At 38.2% G+C, this 18497-nt stretch overlaps 1 protein-coding gene across 1 annotated transcript in view; it reads left to right on the top strand.

Moving 5' to 3' along the window:
* Nucleotides 1–346: 346 nt before the first annotated feature.
* The window catches only part of SNW1 (SNW domain containing 1), a 32627-nt gene continuing 14476 nt past the window's right edge, over nt 347–18497 (top strand). Inside the window, exons 1-6 of the mRNA XM_043556732.1 lie at nt 347–391; nt 4957–5110; nt 8653–8814; nt 16959–17054; nt 17149–17255; nt 18200–18304. Of these exons, the coding sequence (XP_043412667.1) occupies nt 378–391; nt 4957–5110; nt 8653–8814; nt 16959–17054; nt 17149–17255; nt 18200–18304 (638 nt within the window). The 5' untranslated portion in view covers nt 347–377. The remainder of the gene's footprint in view (nt 392–4956; nt 5111–8652; nt 8815–16958; nt 17055–17148; nt 17256–18199; nt 18305–18497) is intronic.

Raw genomic sequence — 18497 nt, 5'->3', positions numbered from 1 at the left:
CACCCTTTTATTTAACGTTGCTGTTCCCGGGATACTCTTGTATTTGGGATCCCTCCCTACATGCGGAATGAGACTGAGTGGGAAATAAAATAAAGCAGTTTAAAGGGCATCTCTCACCTTCGTTATTTTGCCTAGGGAACGCTGCATCATGTCACAGTGTACATCTGCCTTTCTTAAATGAAGCCCTCATCCCGTTAAAAACCAGTCGGTCTGGTTAGGACAGAACCAAAGCGTACTCTTGTCCAAAGAACTACAAATCCCAGAAGGCCCTTCGGCTGAGGCGCCTGCGTATCGCGTGCTTCTTCCTCTCCACTTCTCGTCAAGGGGAAAGACCCGCCCCGCGGTGCTGTCGCTCGCGCTGGAAGAAGCGGAAGAAGATGGCGCTCACCAGGTGGGTTGTTGATTGGGGTCCTCGATACGGAAGGGTCTGGGAGTACCCACCTTTTTCATTTCTCTGCCCACTGTCTCCGGGCGGTGACCTGGCTCAGGGCACAGAGCGACGTGGGCCGCGACCACGGCTAGGCCCTCTTGCCGGCCTCCGGGGTGACTAGGCCTCAGCGAAGCTGGGGTCTTTCCTGAGCGGTTTCCCGGGTTGAGTACCCCCTCCCCCCCCCATTAGAGCCGAAAGCTTCGGCGTGGTGAATAGTTTTTCAGTCTCAGATGGCAAGGAGTCGCACGTGTTTTTCGCTTGAACATCTTGGGGATGTGGCGAGCTCTCCGTCCGGTCCGCGGCTTGCGCAGGCACGGTGGGAATGTGGAGAGCAGTAGCTTATTTGGGCGGAGTGAAGCGGCGGGAGGTGACTGCCCGGCTTAACGGCGGTGGGTCTGCCGAAGTCTCGTCTCTGTCCCGAAACAAGGATTCTTGAAAAAAGCGGGCCCGGTGCTGGACAGAGATTTTAAATTAGCTACTGTAGTGGCCGCTGCGTGCTAATAAGGCGTCGCTGCTCTGCACTATAACTTTGGACCTTAGAATTTCTTCCGTAGGTAGAACCGCTTCAGATTTTTGCTGTTCCCGGTTGCCTTGGTAACTGCATATAAAGTCGTCCCCGCCTTTGAGAAAAATATGTTTAAGTGGGAGATTCCGAGGAGTTACGTAACTACTACTGGTGTGCGACCTTGCTGCCCCATCTGAGTGGAAAAACTTTCCATGCGAATGCAAGCAGGAAAAGTTGAGTTGTCTAAGTTCGTCGTAAAGAAAGTAATCATTTTAGGACATAAGCTTGAGTTCTCTAAACACATTTGATTCTCCTTATATTTAATTTTCCTGGCTGATGAATCCTAAAAATGTTTTAAGAAGAAAATTCTTGGGGGAATTAGGTTTGGGTTCCTTGCTTTACCCTGGGGGTTGTGTATATACAAAAGGAAACCTAACAGTCTTTGCAGGGAAGATGGGGGTACAAGGCATACAGATATGAAAGAAGTAAGGGCACACAAATGCTCGCTTGTGTAGTACTAACCTTAAGTGCAAAAAGAATTAGATGAAATGAGTTGAATGGACTGGGAGTTTTCTTTAGTAAATGTTACAAACAGCAGACTTTTGAGTGCACCTCCAGGTGGGAGGCACAGTGGCAACGATTACTAGAGTTATGAGTAAAGGTTTTGTGGAAAAGCTGGAATTTGAAAAGGACACACAGGAAAAATAACATGTCGTGGGTATTGTGTGCTTAAAATTGCAGTGACAGAGTGCAGTCTTCAAATGACTAGTTTTGGGGACTACATAGTGTTCTGATTTTGTTGAGTTCTGACTGATTTGATTTTTAGAGGTGGTCTCAAGTTTCCAGGTGAAGTGTTATTTATCTCCAAGATCTACCAAGGATTCTTAACAGCAGAGACTTGACGGAACTGATATGTTAGAGTTTTGGTGTCACCAGTTATTGTTACTAAAGACTGAAAGTCCTCCTGATTAAGTTTTCTAAATTCAAGTATATTTAAGGTTATGTGTCTAATAACATCACTTGCATTTAGTATGCTTTATTTAGTAAAGGGGGAGAGTAGACTAAGTTGTGTCAACACTAGCACTGTTGATATTTTGGGCTGGATAATTCATTCTGGTATGGGGCTGTCCTGTGTATAGTAAGATGTTTAGCAATATCTTTGGCTTCCTCCCACTAGATGCCAGTGATACTGCCCCCATTCTCTACCCCCAAGTCTTGACAATCTTAATGAATTGTATGTATCTAGGTATTATCATACACCTGCATTGTAAATATTTTGTCCCCCAGTTGAGAACCACTGAAGTAGCCTTTCGGCCTGCATATGCAGCCCACTCGGTACCCCTTCCCCCTACCCTGCTACTGCAGGAGTGTGCCTCTTTGTGGGAATGTCATCCTTTACAAGGAACTGCAAATTTAAGACCCTCTGGAAGGCTAGAGTATGTTCAGACCCTAATCCAGGCCAGGTAACCTGTTTATTGGATTGTCTGAATTCTCCACTTTGACAGGCTGCCTGCTTTTTGATCATTTTAGTGACCAGTTCCTGCAACAGAAGGTAAAAAGAAGAGTAAAATAAGTAAATATTGTAGCTTGTTTGGAACTGTCTTTGTATGCCTTCTATGTACTGGATATACATGGTATACTGAAAATAACTATGGTAGAAACCCAAAACTTTTGGCTCCATTCATCCATTCATCCATCCTTCAGTTAGTACATATTTGTTGAGGATCTACCATGTGCCAGGCACTATTCTAGTGCTGGTTTTACAGTATTAAATCAGTGTTGCAAACTCCTTGTTTTCAAAGAGCTTACATTCTAGGAGAGATAGACTATATATGAGTAAACAAATCAGTAATGCAATTTCAGATAGGAATTACTAGAAATAAAAATGAAAGGACAAAGAGTGACTCAAAATGTGGAGTGAGGTCCTGTTTTGGACACGGTGGTCAGAAAACAGCTGTGGAGAGGTATAAATGAGCAGAGACAAGAATGCTAAGAAGCAAGGACTAAAAGATCTAGGAGGGGTGTGTGGCTGGCCCACTTGGTACAGCTTGAGACTTTTGGTCTCAGAGTTGTAGGTTCAAGCCCCACATTGGGTGTGGAGATTACTTAAAAATAAAATCTTTAGGGGCACCTGGGTGGCTCAGTCGGTTAAGCGTCCGACTTCCGCTCAGGTCATGATCTCACAGTTCGTGAGTTCGAGCCCCGCATCGGGCTCTGTGCTGACAGCTTAGAGCCTGGAGCCTGCTTCAAATTCTATGTCTCCCTCTCTCTCTGCTCCTCCCCCGCTCATGCTCTGTCTCTCTCTCCTTCAAAAATAAATAAAAACATTAAAAAAATTTTTTTAAACAAAATCTTTTAAAATGAATGAATGAATGAATGATCTGGGAAAGAGTTTTCCATAAAAGCACTACAGGAAAGAATGTTCTTAATAAATGGAGCATTTTATGGTAGATGGAGTAGCAAATGTATACATCTTGAGATGGCAAAAGGAAAGGCAGTAAGATTGTAGTGACATAAAGATGGTGAGAGCAAAGGGCAGAGTGAATTTAGTTCTCCTGCAAACATATAAGTAGCCCTCGCTGTGAGCTGGACAGTGCCTAGAGAGTTAGGGATGAAACGAAGCAGAAGCCATGATTCCTGCAAGTTGCTCAGTCTGGTGAGAGAAAGAGGTAAATGAGTAGATGATTGTGATACAGTAAGATAAATGTTATAGTAGTGGCACATAGAGTGTCTTGTGGGAGCATGGGTGGGGCGCAACTGATCCAAATTGGTGGAATCACGGAATGGCTCCGCATAATCAAATATGTATGGAACAATATGCGTTGATGAGTATTTAGACACTGTGCCAAGGGGGTCATAGATTTTCACATTTACTACTTAGAGCAATTCTGTGACGTAGGTGGTCTTTTGATCTGTCATTACAGATGAGAAAACAGAGGTTCAGAGAGATAAGTAACTTATCTGGGTTACTACCTGGCATAGGTTGGATTTGAACTCTGAGCTCTTAGCTGTCACATTCCTGACATTCTGGACTGGATTAGATCCCTCTGATGTATACCGTCATAGCACTGTATACTTTTCCTTCATCGTTTGATACAATTTGTAATTAGGGAATTGTGTAAGCATTTGATTGTCTCTCCTCTGCAAGGCTGTAACCTCTCTCTTATAGTCTCATTGCTTACATAGCACAGTACCTGCACCCAAGTGATCAATAAATATTTTGAATAAATAAGTTCTGCTTATCCAAATATGCTTAGTCGCCAAGAATCACAAAGGAACCCTAACTTTTCCATTAAACATATCAATTTACTGGAATCTTTCTGTGATACTTTGGGGTATCTCTATAATAACATTTATCATACTTGAAAGTTGTTAAGAATAGCTTGGTAAAAAGGCTGCTGTGATTAAAGAATGACAAACTACATCTTTAGAATTTCTCCTTTGAATCTTTGACCTCTCAAGTTTTAAATTGCATTCTAAATTAGATACCTTTGGGAAAACACACTCATATATGCAACCTGTGTTTTCTTTCTTTTATGCACCTCTTTGTTACATTCAGTGCTAATCCTTATTATTTTTTGTTGTTGTTGTTGACATTAAAATAGTTAAAAGTAAGAAGAATAAGAGTAAAGTAGTTAAAAATAAGGAGTGTAAAAGTAGTAAAGGCACTAAGACACCATATACTGGACAGTTGGCCCCTGGGTAATTGAGAATGTTTAGAAAAGAAATGTGGAAGCATAACCACTGAGTAGTTTATCTATTATATGAAATATCTGTTAGTTTTTTATTATGGGCATCATTTGCCTGCATCTTAGATGTTTTTACTGTATGTCTCTGAGCGTTTATTTCTTTCCAGGCAAAGTAAAATGACTGATATTAAATACTGCCATGAATCATTGAAATGTTTGCTTTTTTGCTTAAGGGAAAAAGTATTATGGCAAAATAGTCTCTGATGGCCAAATTGCAATGATCAAATGTAGGAGTTTTTTTTTAATCTGACTTTTATTATCTTTGCTTATAGCTTTTTACCTGCACCTACTCAGCTATCTCAGGACCAGCTTGAGGCTGAAGAAAAGGCAAGATCTCAGAGATCACGACAGACCTCACTGGTCTCCTCCCGAAGAGAACCTCCTCCATACGGGTACCGGAAAGGCTGGATACCTCGGTTATTAGAGGTAAATAATTGTGTTAACGTTTATTATAATACCCTTGTAAAATACCCTAGAACCTCTGCACATGAATGCCAATATGCTAGAAATTCTGGTCGTGAGTTCCTAAGACATATATTCCTTTTAGAGGATTGATCTTTTTCTTCTGGCTTATTACCACTTCTTTGTGATCATAAGAAAATTGTACCTGTTTATGTCTCTTCTTATGTCCAACTATTAAACATGTACAAAAGAAACTAGCATACTCTCTATAAATCCAGGGATTACTGCATATGGAAAATAATGGGAAAGTAAGGAGAAAATGAAAAGAAGAGTTCATGTTCGGGTGCCTTTCCCTCCCTTCTCCTCACATACACAATGCCACGTAACCCTGAAGAGACAGCCTTCCTCCAGGGAAAACTCCAGCAGCATTTCTATTTCTGATTTCCTTCTTGTCAAGTATATTGGAAAGAGCATGGGCGAGAAGTTTAAAAGAATAAGTAAAAATAAGTGTTTTTGCATCATAGCTATGCTGCTTACTATTCGTGTGACACTGGGCAGATCCTGACCCCTCTTTATCAGTTTTCTTGTCTTCAATTTGAGAATATTAATATATGTCTAATATACATATTAGATAAATATTTTAGAAGGTATAAAAGAATTTGATGGTTGATTTGGAGGCAGTGAGGGAGAAAGAAGACTCTGAAATTATCTTTTTATATTTCTAGCTTATTTCCAAAAAACAAACTTCTTTGGTAGTACCTATCTTCCTAATTACTCTGTATCCTTTAGAGCAGATCAATACATATTCTTTTCCCTAATTCCAGGGCAGTCTTCCCATGCTTGACCACCTTTTTCATCTAGGGAGAAAAGCAAACATTTGAGACAACTATTTTGCCTCCCCAAGACTACTTCCTCTTTGATCAAGCCTTTTTCTTCTCTGTCTCTCAGTATTCATTCTGACTCCTGCAAATTTTGCTCTTCCACTTCCCAAGGAATGTGCCTGCCCTATTAAAAAATCTTTGTGCCTATACCATTCATGTTTGTACACAATTATTTTCATTTTATCACTCTGTTACATTCTGTCCTTTTATGGTTGTGATTTTTGCCTTACAAATGTGAAGGAATTGTGCCCTCAACTTTTTTTCGTATGCCTCCAAGTGCAGATCATGGTGAACTAAGTATTCATTGGACTGAAATTTGTTGTTGTCTCTATTCTCAGCCTCTCCCATGCTTGGCATTCCCCCTGCCTACCAGAACGCTCTATAGAGCCTAATAAGACAAACTCCCAACTAGATCATGTCTTTTAAAAAATTTCCTTGTTTTTTTCTCTTAGCTGTCCTCTAGTCCTTATTAATTCTAATGTGTGAAAGTCAGTCTTACTAAAATTACTAAGGGTTTTTTGTTGTTGTTACTTTTGTTTTCACTGATAGTGTAATTTGTGAGGTGTGGGGCAAAAGAAGATTATCAAGGGGGCTGGAATGCCCTCTTATCTGGGGCAAAAAGGTAGTGATTGACATTATCTGATAGAAGGATAATGTGTCCCTTGAGGGATTATAGATATTCTTTGTTTGCCTCTCAATAGATTAAAGAGTGGGGGTAGCAGACATCATTTTACATACAACAGAAACCTCATCCAAAGATTAGGCTTCCATTTTAGCATTATGACATTCAGGTACTTTTTAAAATCTTACTTGACTAAAGGTTTCATACATCTTGGTAGAACAGAACAGTTTATTTGAAAATCAAACCAAAATGGCCAGCCAATCTGGAAAGGCTGAATGCTTCTTGAGGGGGGTGAACGTTCTGTGGAGAAAGCATTTTGTTCTAGTGTTCAGAGTAAAAGCTATGATTTTCTGGCAAGCTTAATGACCGCATAATGCCACATCCACAGTCAGAAGTACTTATTATAGTTGAAGAACCCCAGCAGATCTGAGCATATGTCAGATTGATGTCCTGGCTACAGGTAGCACCTTTCTTGGGAATATTTTAACTATTTTGTGCCGAATTCATAAGAAATGTCTCCCTCAGCTTTATTGTTTGTTTTTAGAAATGTCAAAATTTTCTTTAGCAAGTCAGTATATTGTCTCTAGGAAATCACATATCCAGGATCTAATGGAATATTTCTTGAAGGAGGAGGTCTTATAAAAGTAGTTATTTACATAAAATTTTTCATCAAACCCCCTGTAAATGATTAATTTTAATGTTTTTTCCTATCATTTTTTAGTTGTATTGATTTGCCCTTTTTAGAGCTAAAAAGGAAAGAATTTTAGTTCAGTAGAAAATACAGTTTTTTGGAGTCAAAAGATCTGAGTTCAAGTCCTGCCTATGCAGGACATCTTGGGAAAATCACTTAATGTTGCTAAACTTGAATTTTTTCCATATGAAAGTATGATTGTTGAAATACAGGAATTAAATGAGTGTGGATTGTTGAGTGTACAATGTAATTCCTAAGCAAATATTACTAAGTTTAACAAAGCTATTTAAAAATTGTATTTAACATTCATATGTTTATTTGACCATCTACCTTTTTTGTAATGTTAAACTTCATCAACAGATGTTACTTAGCTTGTGCTACTTGAGAAGTCTTAGTCTTCTCTTCTAAGTAATTGTATATCATCACCATTAGAAATGTGGTGAACTCATTTCTAGAGCCTTCCTTTCTATTTATTTGCTTCTCCTGGAACATGAATAAATATGTTATTAAAATCTGGTTCCAAGAAAAAATTCTTTACATTTCTGCCCTGTTGTACCTTGACCCTTGCCTCACTAAGAACATTATGTATGCTAAAACTAAAAATCTTTTCTTTGTCCTAAACGTTCTACTTAATTTCATCCTGTCATGTTTATAAAAATCTTTGCCATGGTCTAGAAGCCCTTTCATGATCTGGTGTTTGTCTGCCCGTGCAAGGTTATCACCTATGTGTCTGCTCCTCTGTCCCAGTAAGCTCCAGCTTCACTGGACACTTGTTTCCAAGGACATCCCAAGCTTGTTCTTATAGCAGTACCTTCATGCTACTTGCTTTACCTAAAAAATGCTTCCCTCAGATCTTCTCATACCTGATTTCTCATTATTTAGCTTTAACTCACATTACCTCTTCACAAAGGCTGTCCTAGCCGCAGTATCAAAAGTAGACTTTCTAGGGCACTTGGTGGGTCGGTCAGTTAAGTGTCTGACTCTTGATTTCAGCTCAGATCATGATCTCACAGTTCATGATTCGAGCCCTGCATAGTAGTGCTCTGTGTTGACAGGGCAGAGCCTGCTTGGGATTCTCTCTCCTCTCTCAAAAATAAATCAAAAAGCTTAATAAAAAAAAAAGGAAAGTAGATTTTCTTTGCAGTCCCATTATATTTTCAAGGCATTTATTACAAGCCAAAGATTAGGCTTTTTACATCTTTGCCCACTGGAATGTACTCTGTACAAGACCAGCGACCTCTGTTTCTTTACTCCTGTATCTCTTAGCATCTACTATAACAAGGGCTCAATAATTATTTGGTGAATGAATGAATGTATCTTGAACCTCAAATTATTGAGTATTCTTTTTATTTCTTTCCTTTTTAATTTGTAGGATTTTGGAGATGGCGGTGCTTTTCCAGAGATCCATGTGGCCCAGTATCCACTGGATATGGGACGAAAGAAAAAAATGTCAAATGCGCTGGCCATTCAGGTGGATGCTGAAGGAAAAATTAAATATGATGCAATTGCTCGGCAGGGACAGTCAAAAGACAAGGTAATCCTCTCGTTGATTTTTCCCTCTATTGAGAAATACGTATCTGGCCATTTAGCTTTGTTAAAAGTAGCAATGAGTAGCAGTTAGTACTTAGGCTAACTGAAAATATGACTTCATGATTATATGAACAATGTATTATGACTTCATAACAGCAATGACTTTTTCATTTCAAATCTCCCAAATTGATGATAGCTTATATATACTTAGGGTTTTCACTTATTTGTTTAGCATTTTAAAAACAATTTGAGGGTGCCTGGGTGGCTTAGTCGGTTAAGCCTCCAACTTTGGCTCAGGTCATGCTCTCATAGTTCATGGGTTCAAGCCCCATGTCTGGCTCTGTGCTGACAGTCAGAGACTGGAGCCTGCTTTAGATTCTGTGTCTCCCTCTCCCCTGCTCATGTCCTCCCTCTCTCACTCGCTCGCTCACCCTCTCCCTCTCTCTCTCAAAAAATAAACATTAAAAAATAAATAAAAGCAATTTGAAACTGTTAAATTTTGTTTTAAGTTCTTTTATAGTACTAACATTTTTCAAATGCTAGAAAATTGCTAAAAATCTATAATTCTAGCACCCTAAAACACAAAAAATCAAAATTTAGATTTGTTTATAGTCTTCTAATTCTGTCTCATATACTTACAAAGTACTTACATAGATATTTAATTATTTTAATAATTCACTTGAATGTAATGAATTAAACTTTTTTCTCCCCTAAGTATAAAACTGGCACTTGCTGTCCATATTTTTGATGGCCTGCTTACAGGTAATCCAAAGACCAAAAATAAAATTTACTTAAAATAATCTCTTCACAGAGCAGCTACGCTCAGAGCCAAGGAACTGTTTTTAAGAGAAGACCTAGTGTTTTCCCTCGTAAATAAGTACTCCACGCATAGGTAAAGATCTCTTTAGAATTGAAGATGTTGCGAAAAATAGTTGAGGGCCTTCAGTACTTGTCCTTTGCCTCTTTCTCTTCCCTAAGTGTTTTCATTTTATCCTCTAAAATTGCAGTAATGACCCCATCCTCTACTCCTGCATCATGGGTGCTGGGTTCTTGGGGAAAACAGTTACCCAGTCATGCAAATCTATGTCTCAGGTTTAGACTGCGCTCCCTTGGTGTTCCTCCAAGCTTTAACTCCTACTCCTCTCTGTCCCCTGTCAGCTTACAGGTGACATCTGTTTGCACATAACGACTAGTGGAAGAAAATTGTCTGCTTTCTTTATCCTGCACTTGGCTTTCTGTCTTGACTTTTCCTTTTGTCTGTATGAGAAATGTCTTCGGTCTAAACCTAATCTTGCCAGGTGTGCTGTAGCGTATCCTGGATTTCATTCCTCCCCCTCTCCTTTACAGCCTCGCTTTTTCTTTATTCTTCTCAACCATGACTTCCACCTCCCCTTCTTCTACTGGCTCCTTTCTGTTAGCTTTTAAATATGCTTGCTTTTATCATCTTTTGAAAGAAAAGTTTTTCCCTGACTACCCTCAAGGCTCCCTCTAGCTACCACCAAATTTTCACCTAGTTTTCTTTATTTTCCTTCAAGCTTTTTGCTTGTTGTTATCTGTTCTACTTCTTCACTTCCCTTTCATTCTTCATTTCACTGTAATACAACCTCACCTCAACCAGTCTCTAAGCAAAGGTCTCTAAGGCTTTTCTCACAACACCATCTCTTTGACTAATCTAATTTATTTCCTTGGCTAAAATTGCCACTCATGTTGATGACTGTTAGATCTATGTCTCCAGCCGAGTTTTCTCCCCTGAGCTGTAGGTCCTTATATCTTACTATCCACAAGGACAGCTCTATTAGATTTCCTCAAAACATCACTCATCAAATCCAAACCTAAATTCATAATTTTCCACTTAATCTACCTTCTCTATTCTCTAACTCAGTGATTGGCAGTGATATCTTCCTGACTGACTATGCTAAAAGCCTGGGAGTTATTTTCCCCCTCACTATTTTGTTGATTTAAAAAAGATACACTAATAATAAATTCTTATGGTAGAAGATATCAACAGTACATAAGTATGTATGTAGTGCCTACTTCTCCCACTTTACTTCCCATAGGTAAGTACCACTACTATAATACATATCTTTCCAGACCTTTGTTATGGATTTAGATACTGATGTATATATATATTCCCACTTTAATACACACACACACACACACACACACACACACACACATCTTTTTTTACATGAATGAGATTTTAATGTTCATAACTTTCATAGCTTTTTTAAATTTAGTATGTTTGGAAGGTTTTTATCAGTGTATATAGGTCTGCTTTATTTTTTAAAAATCTATATAGAATTCCAGGTGTGTTTGTGCCCTAAGTTTTTTTTAAGCATTTTTTAGTTTTCAGATTTCAATTTTTTAGTTTTCAGACAGTACTTTATTCAAGGTCCATATACAAATACCTTTTTGCACATGAATATTTGCGTAAAATAAATACTTATGTGAACTTACTGAGTCAAAGATTATTCAAATGTGAGATGTGACACATAATGCTATAGTTCTGTAAAAAGCCTTTACTGAGCGGTCATTCCATTCTTTTGTGTTTCCTTCAGGCCTTCCAACTGTTAGTCATTGTGATTTATCTTCTTCCTTAACACTTCTCAAGTATATGCCCTTCTCTGCTACTTAGTTCAGGCCCTTATCACTTCTTGCTTTATTTACCTCAGCAGAGTCTGAAACCACCTCCTTTGCATTTGTTTTGCCTGCTTAGAAAAACAAACTCATCCTTGTTTATATGTTTAGCTTTCTCTCTCTCCCCCACGTATACACACACAAGTGTGCACACTTAAAATGTTTCCATAGCCTTTAGGGTAAGAACCAGCCAAGCTCCTTATGGTACACTTGGTCCCTTCCTTATCTTTCTAGCCTAGCCTCAACTTTCATGACCAGAAAAGTTAAATCCAAAAATAAACAGTCCAGTTTTAGCCATTCTTTTTATTTTCAGTACAAAGTAATCGCCACTGTTATGTGGTTGTTAAGAAAAAATTTTCAGGGCACCCAGCTGGCTCAGTCAGTGGAGCATGCGACTCATGATCTCAGGGTTGTGAGTTTGAGCCCCCACGTTGGGTGTAGAGATGACTTAAAAATAAAAAAAAGTCTTTAAAAAAGGAAAAAAGAAGAAGAAACTTGCAGGCATTTTCTGTAAAGATCTGCCACAGGAATTCTTGCAGCTCCCCTAATATGGCACATTCTCTCTTACCCTGGGAACTTCCCATGGATGTCCTCCTGTGTGTGGGAAAGCTCTCCCCCTATTCTTTGACTAAATTCTGTTGCTTTTTTTTTTTCTTAATGTTTATTTATTTTTGAGAGAGAAAGAGAGCACAAGCAGGGGAGAGGCAGAGAGAGAGGGACACAGGATTTAAAGCGGGCTCTGTGCTGAGAGCAGAGAGCCTGTTGTGGGCCTCAGACTCACGAACTGTGAGATCATGACGTGAGCTGAACTTGGATGCTTAACCGACTGAGCCACCCAGCTGTCCCTAAATTCTGCTGCTTTCAAATCACAGCTCACTCTTCATTGTTTCGGAAAACTCTTCCTAATCTTCCCTGGCCAGATGGGGTATCCTTCCTTCCTCTTCCCTGTTTATCTTAGCAGTCATCACATTTTGTTCTATTTATCAGTTCACTACTATCTATGTCATTTGACTATAAGCTCTTTGAGGACAGAGATTATATCTTTAGATTTCCTCCTTGGCACCTAATTTAGTGCCTGACAGCTTGACGCACAGACTTTCATCAGTGATTTGTTTGAGGAGTGATAGCAGTTTTCATTGAATAACAGAAAACCACTTCTCCTGAGCCAGTAGGGAAGCATAGTCCACTCCTGCAAAAGGAAAAACAGGTCCTTATACAGCAGGACATATACTGGAAATATGCCCTGTGCTGTGGAGGCCTTCTCTAGGCTTCACTTGCCTTTGTTTTGGTACATCTCTCCTTCTTTGGAATAGTCATTATTCTTTATTGGTACATGCTGCCTTTCCTCTCTCATTGGTTAGGAAAAAGAACACTTTAGGACAACAGTTTGGCATTGGCAGGTTGACTAATTTTGAATGACACACAGTTGTAGCCCATTTTGCATTAAATTTCTAGACTGGAAACCAACAATTTTCTCTCACGTCTAGGAAGTGTCTGAAAGTTTTTTCTTTCTCTAAGAACCATATATACTGGTGATTATTTTGTTTTGAAAGTAGAGTGGAGGGAGTGCCTGGGTGGCTCAGTCAGTTAAGTGTCTGACTTCTGCTCAGGTCATGTTCTCACGGTTTGTGGGTTTGAGCCCCGCATCAGGCTCTGTGCTGACAGTTCTAAGCCTGGAGCCTGCTTCGGATTCTGTGTCTCCTCCTCTCTCTCTGCCCCTCCCCCCCCCCAAAATAAATAAAACATTAAAAAAAGAAAAAGAAAGTAGAGTAGAAATGTTATAACTATTTATTTTTAGATTTCAGTATTCTGGCCAAATAAGGTCTCTAAAGTAATGTTTCTTTATACACTGAAAGCATTACATGTTTGTCTATAATGCAACCACTAGGAATGAATCCAAAACTAGTAGTTTATGGAGGCACCACTCAGAGGTTCATACTAACCCTGACCCTAATGGAGGAAGCTATGCATGTGTAGGGGCAGGATGTATATAGGAAATCTCTGTGTCTTACTCTTAATTTTGCTGTGAACCTGAAACTACTCTAAAAACATAATGTCTCTGAACACATACTCATGCGCGTGTGTACATGCATACACAGAATGAAGATTTTTTAAAAAATGAGCAGGGTACCGAATGAATTGAGAACAAAGATAGTGAACAGAGTGAGTACTTGGACTGTTCTGATACTGTTTCTGGTTAATGTATTTCCTTGCTGGATATTATGCCCTGGAATATACACTTGAATTTCTTACACAAATTTAATAAGTAAGTATTTTAATTTTTTAAAAAGTGGATGGATTAATGCACAAAGTTTTTGAATGCATTTAATTCAACATTAACTGAGTACACGTTGGCAAATGCGTTTGGAAGAGGGGACACTTGATTGTTCGGGACCGTCTTGCGCGTTGTATAATGTTTAATGTAACTGCCACTACCTATTAAATACCTGTAGAGCCTTGGGGGTGGCAGCAGTGCCTTGTTTTAAAACCACTGATTTTCCAGTTTTAGAAGTAGGAATTGGCTGCTAAATGTACAAAATGGGTCTTTAAAAATTCATTATCATTCAGGAGGCTTGATTTTCAGAGTCTTTGACACAGGATGAAAATAGTTTATTGGATTATTGAATTTGCATTATAGTGTGAAGATTTCTGATTTATATCAGAGGGATCTGGTTTTCTTCAGAAACCAGAAAGTTATCACTGAAATATTAATAGTGAAAGGTCAAGAATGGTAAATGCTAGCTCTAGGTATAAGAGATTAAGAAAAAGGCAAGATTTCAAGGGATAAGTCTAGGCCCTAGATCTCTCTACATGTAAAATAAATACGTATTGGCAAGACTTACAGTAATACAAAATTGGAGGGAAAAAAATTTTCTTGAATTAAATTTTGATGGAACTAAAATGTTCTTTTTTTTCCAATTGTGATTTGAGTGATACATCAATAAAAAGCCTTGGTGTTTACATTTTTCCTTCTGAAATATTTGCATAGCAAATGTTACATATATAATATTACCTAAAAGAATGCCTTCAACATTTTCCCCCAAACAAATAACTCCCAGCAACTTTAAACTGACCCCGAGATAAATCATATATTACCTTGTTCATGATTTCACAAACTAGCTAAGCCTAAAGATAGTGTTTTCTTTCTGCCTTCAAAATGGTGAGTATGTTGACAGATTTATCCAGTCAGGTCAATCTGGTCCTTTGCCAGTTTTCAGTAATAAAAAAAAAGTTTCACAGATGATTTATTGCTTTATCTTGTTCCCAGAGCCCATTTGTGCTCTTCTTACCTTCTGGAGTATATTGTATTTTTCAGATAACCCTCCCCAGCCCCTTTGCCTCCTGGGATATTCTGAGTTTCTTCAGCACATTTGGTTCTCAGGCAATAAAAATTTGAGGTTTTATAGTTAATTACCATGGAGGAATCTTGCTCTTCAGATGTCCTTCACTCAGCTTTGTGAGATGCTAGAATCTTATTGATGCTCATTTAAAGGGTTATTAACTTTGGAATACCCAAATAAGAAGCAGCAAATGGCTCTTGTATGCTAAATTAGTATTGAGACTTTATGTTGAGCATATATGACTACCAGGGAGCCATTTACTTAGAATCCTTTCCTGTAATGATTGCTGTGTAAAAGTAATTAACTCTTCATAGTCTAGATACTATTTTCTAGAGTATTGATATGTAATTTTAAACTCAAGTGGCATAGATGTTTCCATCTTGAAAAGAAATAAGATTTTTAAGGTCATTACTAGCTGTGATGTTAATGTATGGAGCCTTACTCTTCTCCCCAGAGTGAGCTTTAGGTCCCTTCCAAATGAACACTGAGAGGATGGTGACACTACAGCTCACATATCAGTGGTTATGTTTTGTGGTAAACAATCTATACTTTTCTTGCCTGATCCTTTGTCTCATTCCTGAGAAAAACAAGCTAAAGGATTAGTCTGTAGTCATGAGATAGTTTTTTCTGGGAAATCCACAGCTTATATAAAACATTCCTCATCAATAATATAGGTGTAATCATTGTGCATATGCATACCTCAAGGTTGATACACAAATTCAATTATATATATAAAGCTAAAGAATAGTGGCACAAAATAAGTGCTTAATAAATTTTAGCTATTATTATTACTTTAATAGAATACATGACAAAATGGAAAATAATTTCATACTGTGAGCAATGCTTTGAAGACAGTAAACAGTGCTGTGACACTAAGTGATGGGATGAGGAGGGGTTGCTGCTTAGCAGGGTAGTCAGGGGAGGACTCATAAGTGCAGTCATGACCTTTGAACAGAGACTCAGAGGTTGAGAACTCACGTGAAGAACTAAGAACAACACTATTTAAGGCCCAGAATTTGGGGATGGCATGTTGTGTTTAAAACAAACAAACAAAAAAACAAAGAGCTGATGTGATTGAAGCATAATAAATGAGGAAACAAGAGGTATGGAGGAGATTAAAGGTGTAGGCAAAGCCAGGTCAGGTCTTATAGGCTATGAAGTGTTTTTTGTTCTGCCATTTGGAATAAGAAATTAAGAATAGCCAGCATTTCCTTTAAGCTATTTTTAAGGAATGTCCTGGTAGAATGCAGTTATTGATAGAAGACTTTGGCTTATAGTAGTAATTTTTGAAGGTCTCAAGTACCTGAGAATTGGGTTTTCTTTTATAATCATTAGTTGTTCTTTATATGTGTATCAAAAATTCCCTACTAAAGCAGTAAAATCTAGAATGCTGTTTATTTGCTAAATTCTCAGTACTTCTTTTTTTCAATAAAGTCTGCCATGTAAGGTTTTATGAAAGTATTTGAAAAGTATAGGTGGACACAAAAGTAAGTGATACTCTATTTGTCAGGGGCCTACTACATCAGTGTCAGCTTCATAGAGACTTGGGGAGCCCAGTAAAAATTCTGGCCTTTGTAAATTTGGATAATGAATATAAGTGGTGTATGTAGAATATATTTTTACTCCCCGCCCCCCCCCCCCCAGAAGAAGTGTTCTGGGTTTTTTGACCATGACACGTGTTCATTACTTAGTCTGTGAATAGAATTGCTGTCAGAAAAGACAAACATTATTAAGTAGGGTGAGGTCAATGAAATTTTCCAGGCCCAGTGAATTTGGAAATTATTTGGTAACCTGACTTAAATTCTGATGAGTTTTTAATCCAAGATAATGGTGCAATAGGCAATTTATATCATCATTAATTTCAAGTCTTAGTGAGTCTCAAAAATAGGGATCACTGATGCATAAGATTTTGTTGGCACAATGTATTTGGATACTGACTTGATTAGAAGATCTCAAATAATTTAAATGCATGAGGTCAAAGGAAAATTATTAACTTATATAGCTGGGACAGTAATTTGTGTATATATTTTAAGCTTCCTTGGTTTTAAAATCTAAAAGACAAAATCTGTGTCCTAAATTTATAAGTGTGCTGACTTCTGAAATGACTTAATGAGGTTGCTTCTTCTCATTCTCTGCTTTTCTTGATCCTGCTTGTGTTTGAACATTTTAGGTCATTTATAGCAAGTACACTGACCTGGTTCCCAAGGAAGTCATGAATGCAGATGACCCAGACCTGCAAAGACCTGATGAGGAAGCCATTAAAGAGGTAACTGGGCATTGATACATACATAATTATTTTAGATGGCTTTTGACGTCTTTATTAGCTTTCAGACAACTCATTGCTGTGTTTCTTATTTCAGATAACAGAAAAGACAAGGGTAGCCTTAGAAAAATCTGTATCACAGAAGGTTGCTGCAGCCATGCCAGTCCGAGCAGCTGATAAACTGGCTCCTGCTCAGTATATCCGGTATGATCTTGCCTGGAAGTCTTACTTTCATGTTGGACTAGATTGGGGTTGAGGGTCCTGGTATTCCTTCACTATCCTACTTAGTCACAATTAGACAAGCAATTTTTTGAATAATGACTTAAAGTCTCTTGACTCTGCAGACTCTTGAAAGCAGAATTTTTTAAGATATTTTTGAAGATATTAACTATTATGTTGTTCTCAAAATATATTTTTTTGTTTTTAGAAATTAACAGTTACTTACAGCATGTGACCCAAACCACAAATACTATTTTAGTTTCCCATTTATATATAATAAGCATCATATATTTATATAATATTTTCATAATGATATAATATTAGTATATTGGTAATGTCATAATTCATTATATAATAGTTATGTAACATGTAATAATAGAATAATAGTAATGTACTAATATTTATATAATGATAGGCATATTTATAATACTTATAAATTGTGAGGGATTTCCTTCAACTAAATCTTTGTGTAGAGAGATGATTCACATGTATAGGAAAATTCAGAGCTTATAGGGCTGCTACTATTATTCTTCTCTGTTTTACAACCCATGATTAGTCAGGAACTACTAATTCTAAGTTGCCTGCTGAAATATTATGGGGTGTTTCTTCCTCAAACGCAGACTTACAAAATAGGTACCATTTTCTAGACCTCTTACCTGTGAAATTGAACACCATGCCTTCTGTGGTGGAAAATGGACAAGGATGGATTATTTGCAAACCAATATGACTCTAGTTCACATTTTGCTTATAACTCATAATTGCTGTTCTCTTACCTCCATTGCTATCTACTCTACCTAAATATTTTGTAATTTTCTATTAATACTTTGTGAAAGGAATTGACAATATAGTCTAACCTAGGATTATAACAGAAGGAAATAACCCATTGAGCTTGAACTAGTTACACCTTTAGTTTCATCTGCATTCTTCAGATACACACCATCTCAACAAGGAGTGGCTTTCAACTCCGGAGCTAAACAGAGAGTTATTCGGATGGTGGAAATGCAAAAAGATCCAATGGAGCCTCCACGGTTCAAGTAAGTAGATGGCCTGTAAGAATAAACCTCTATTCGGGGTGCCTGGGTGGCTCAGTCAGTTCAACGTCCGACTTCGGCTCAGGTCATGATCTCACGGTTCGTGGGTTTGAGCCCCGCATTGGGCTCTGTGCTACCAGCTAGGAGCCTGGAGCCTGCTTCGGATTCTGTGTCTCCCTCTTTCTGCCCCTCCCCT

This window comes from Prionailurus bengalensis, chromosome B3, assembly GCF_016509475.1.
Source record: "Prionailurus bengalensis isolate Pbe53 chromosome B3, Fcat_Pben_1.1_paternal_pri, whole genome shotgun sequence".
NCBI lineage: Eukaryota > Metazoa > Chordata > Mammalia > Carnivora > Felidae > Prionailurus > Prionailurus bengalensis.
Note: the sequence above shows the minus strand (reverse complement) of the source record. Positions and strands in the feature narration are given on the sequence as shown.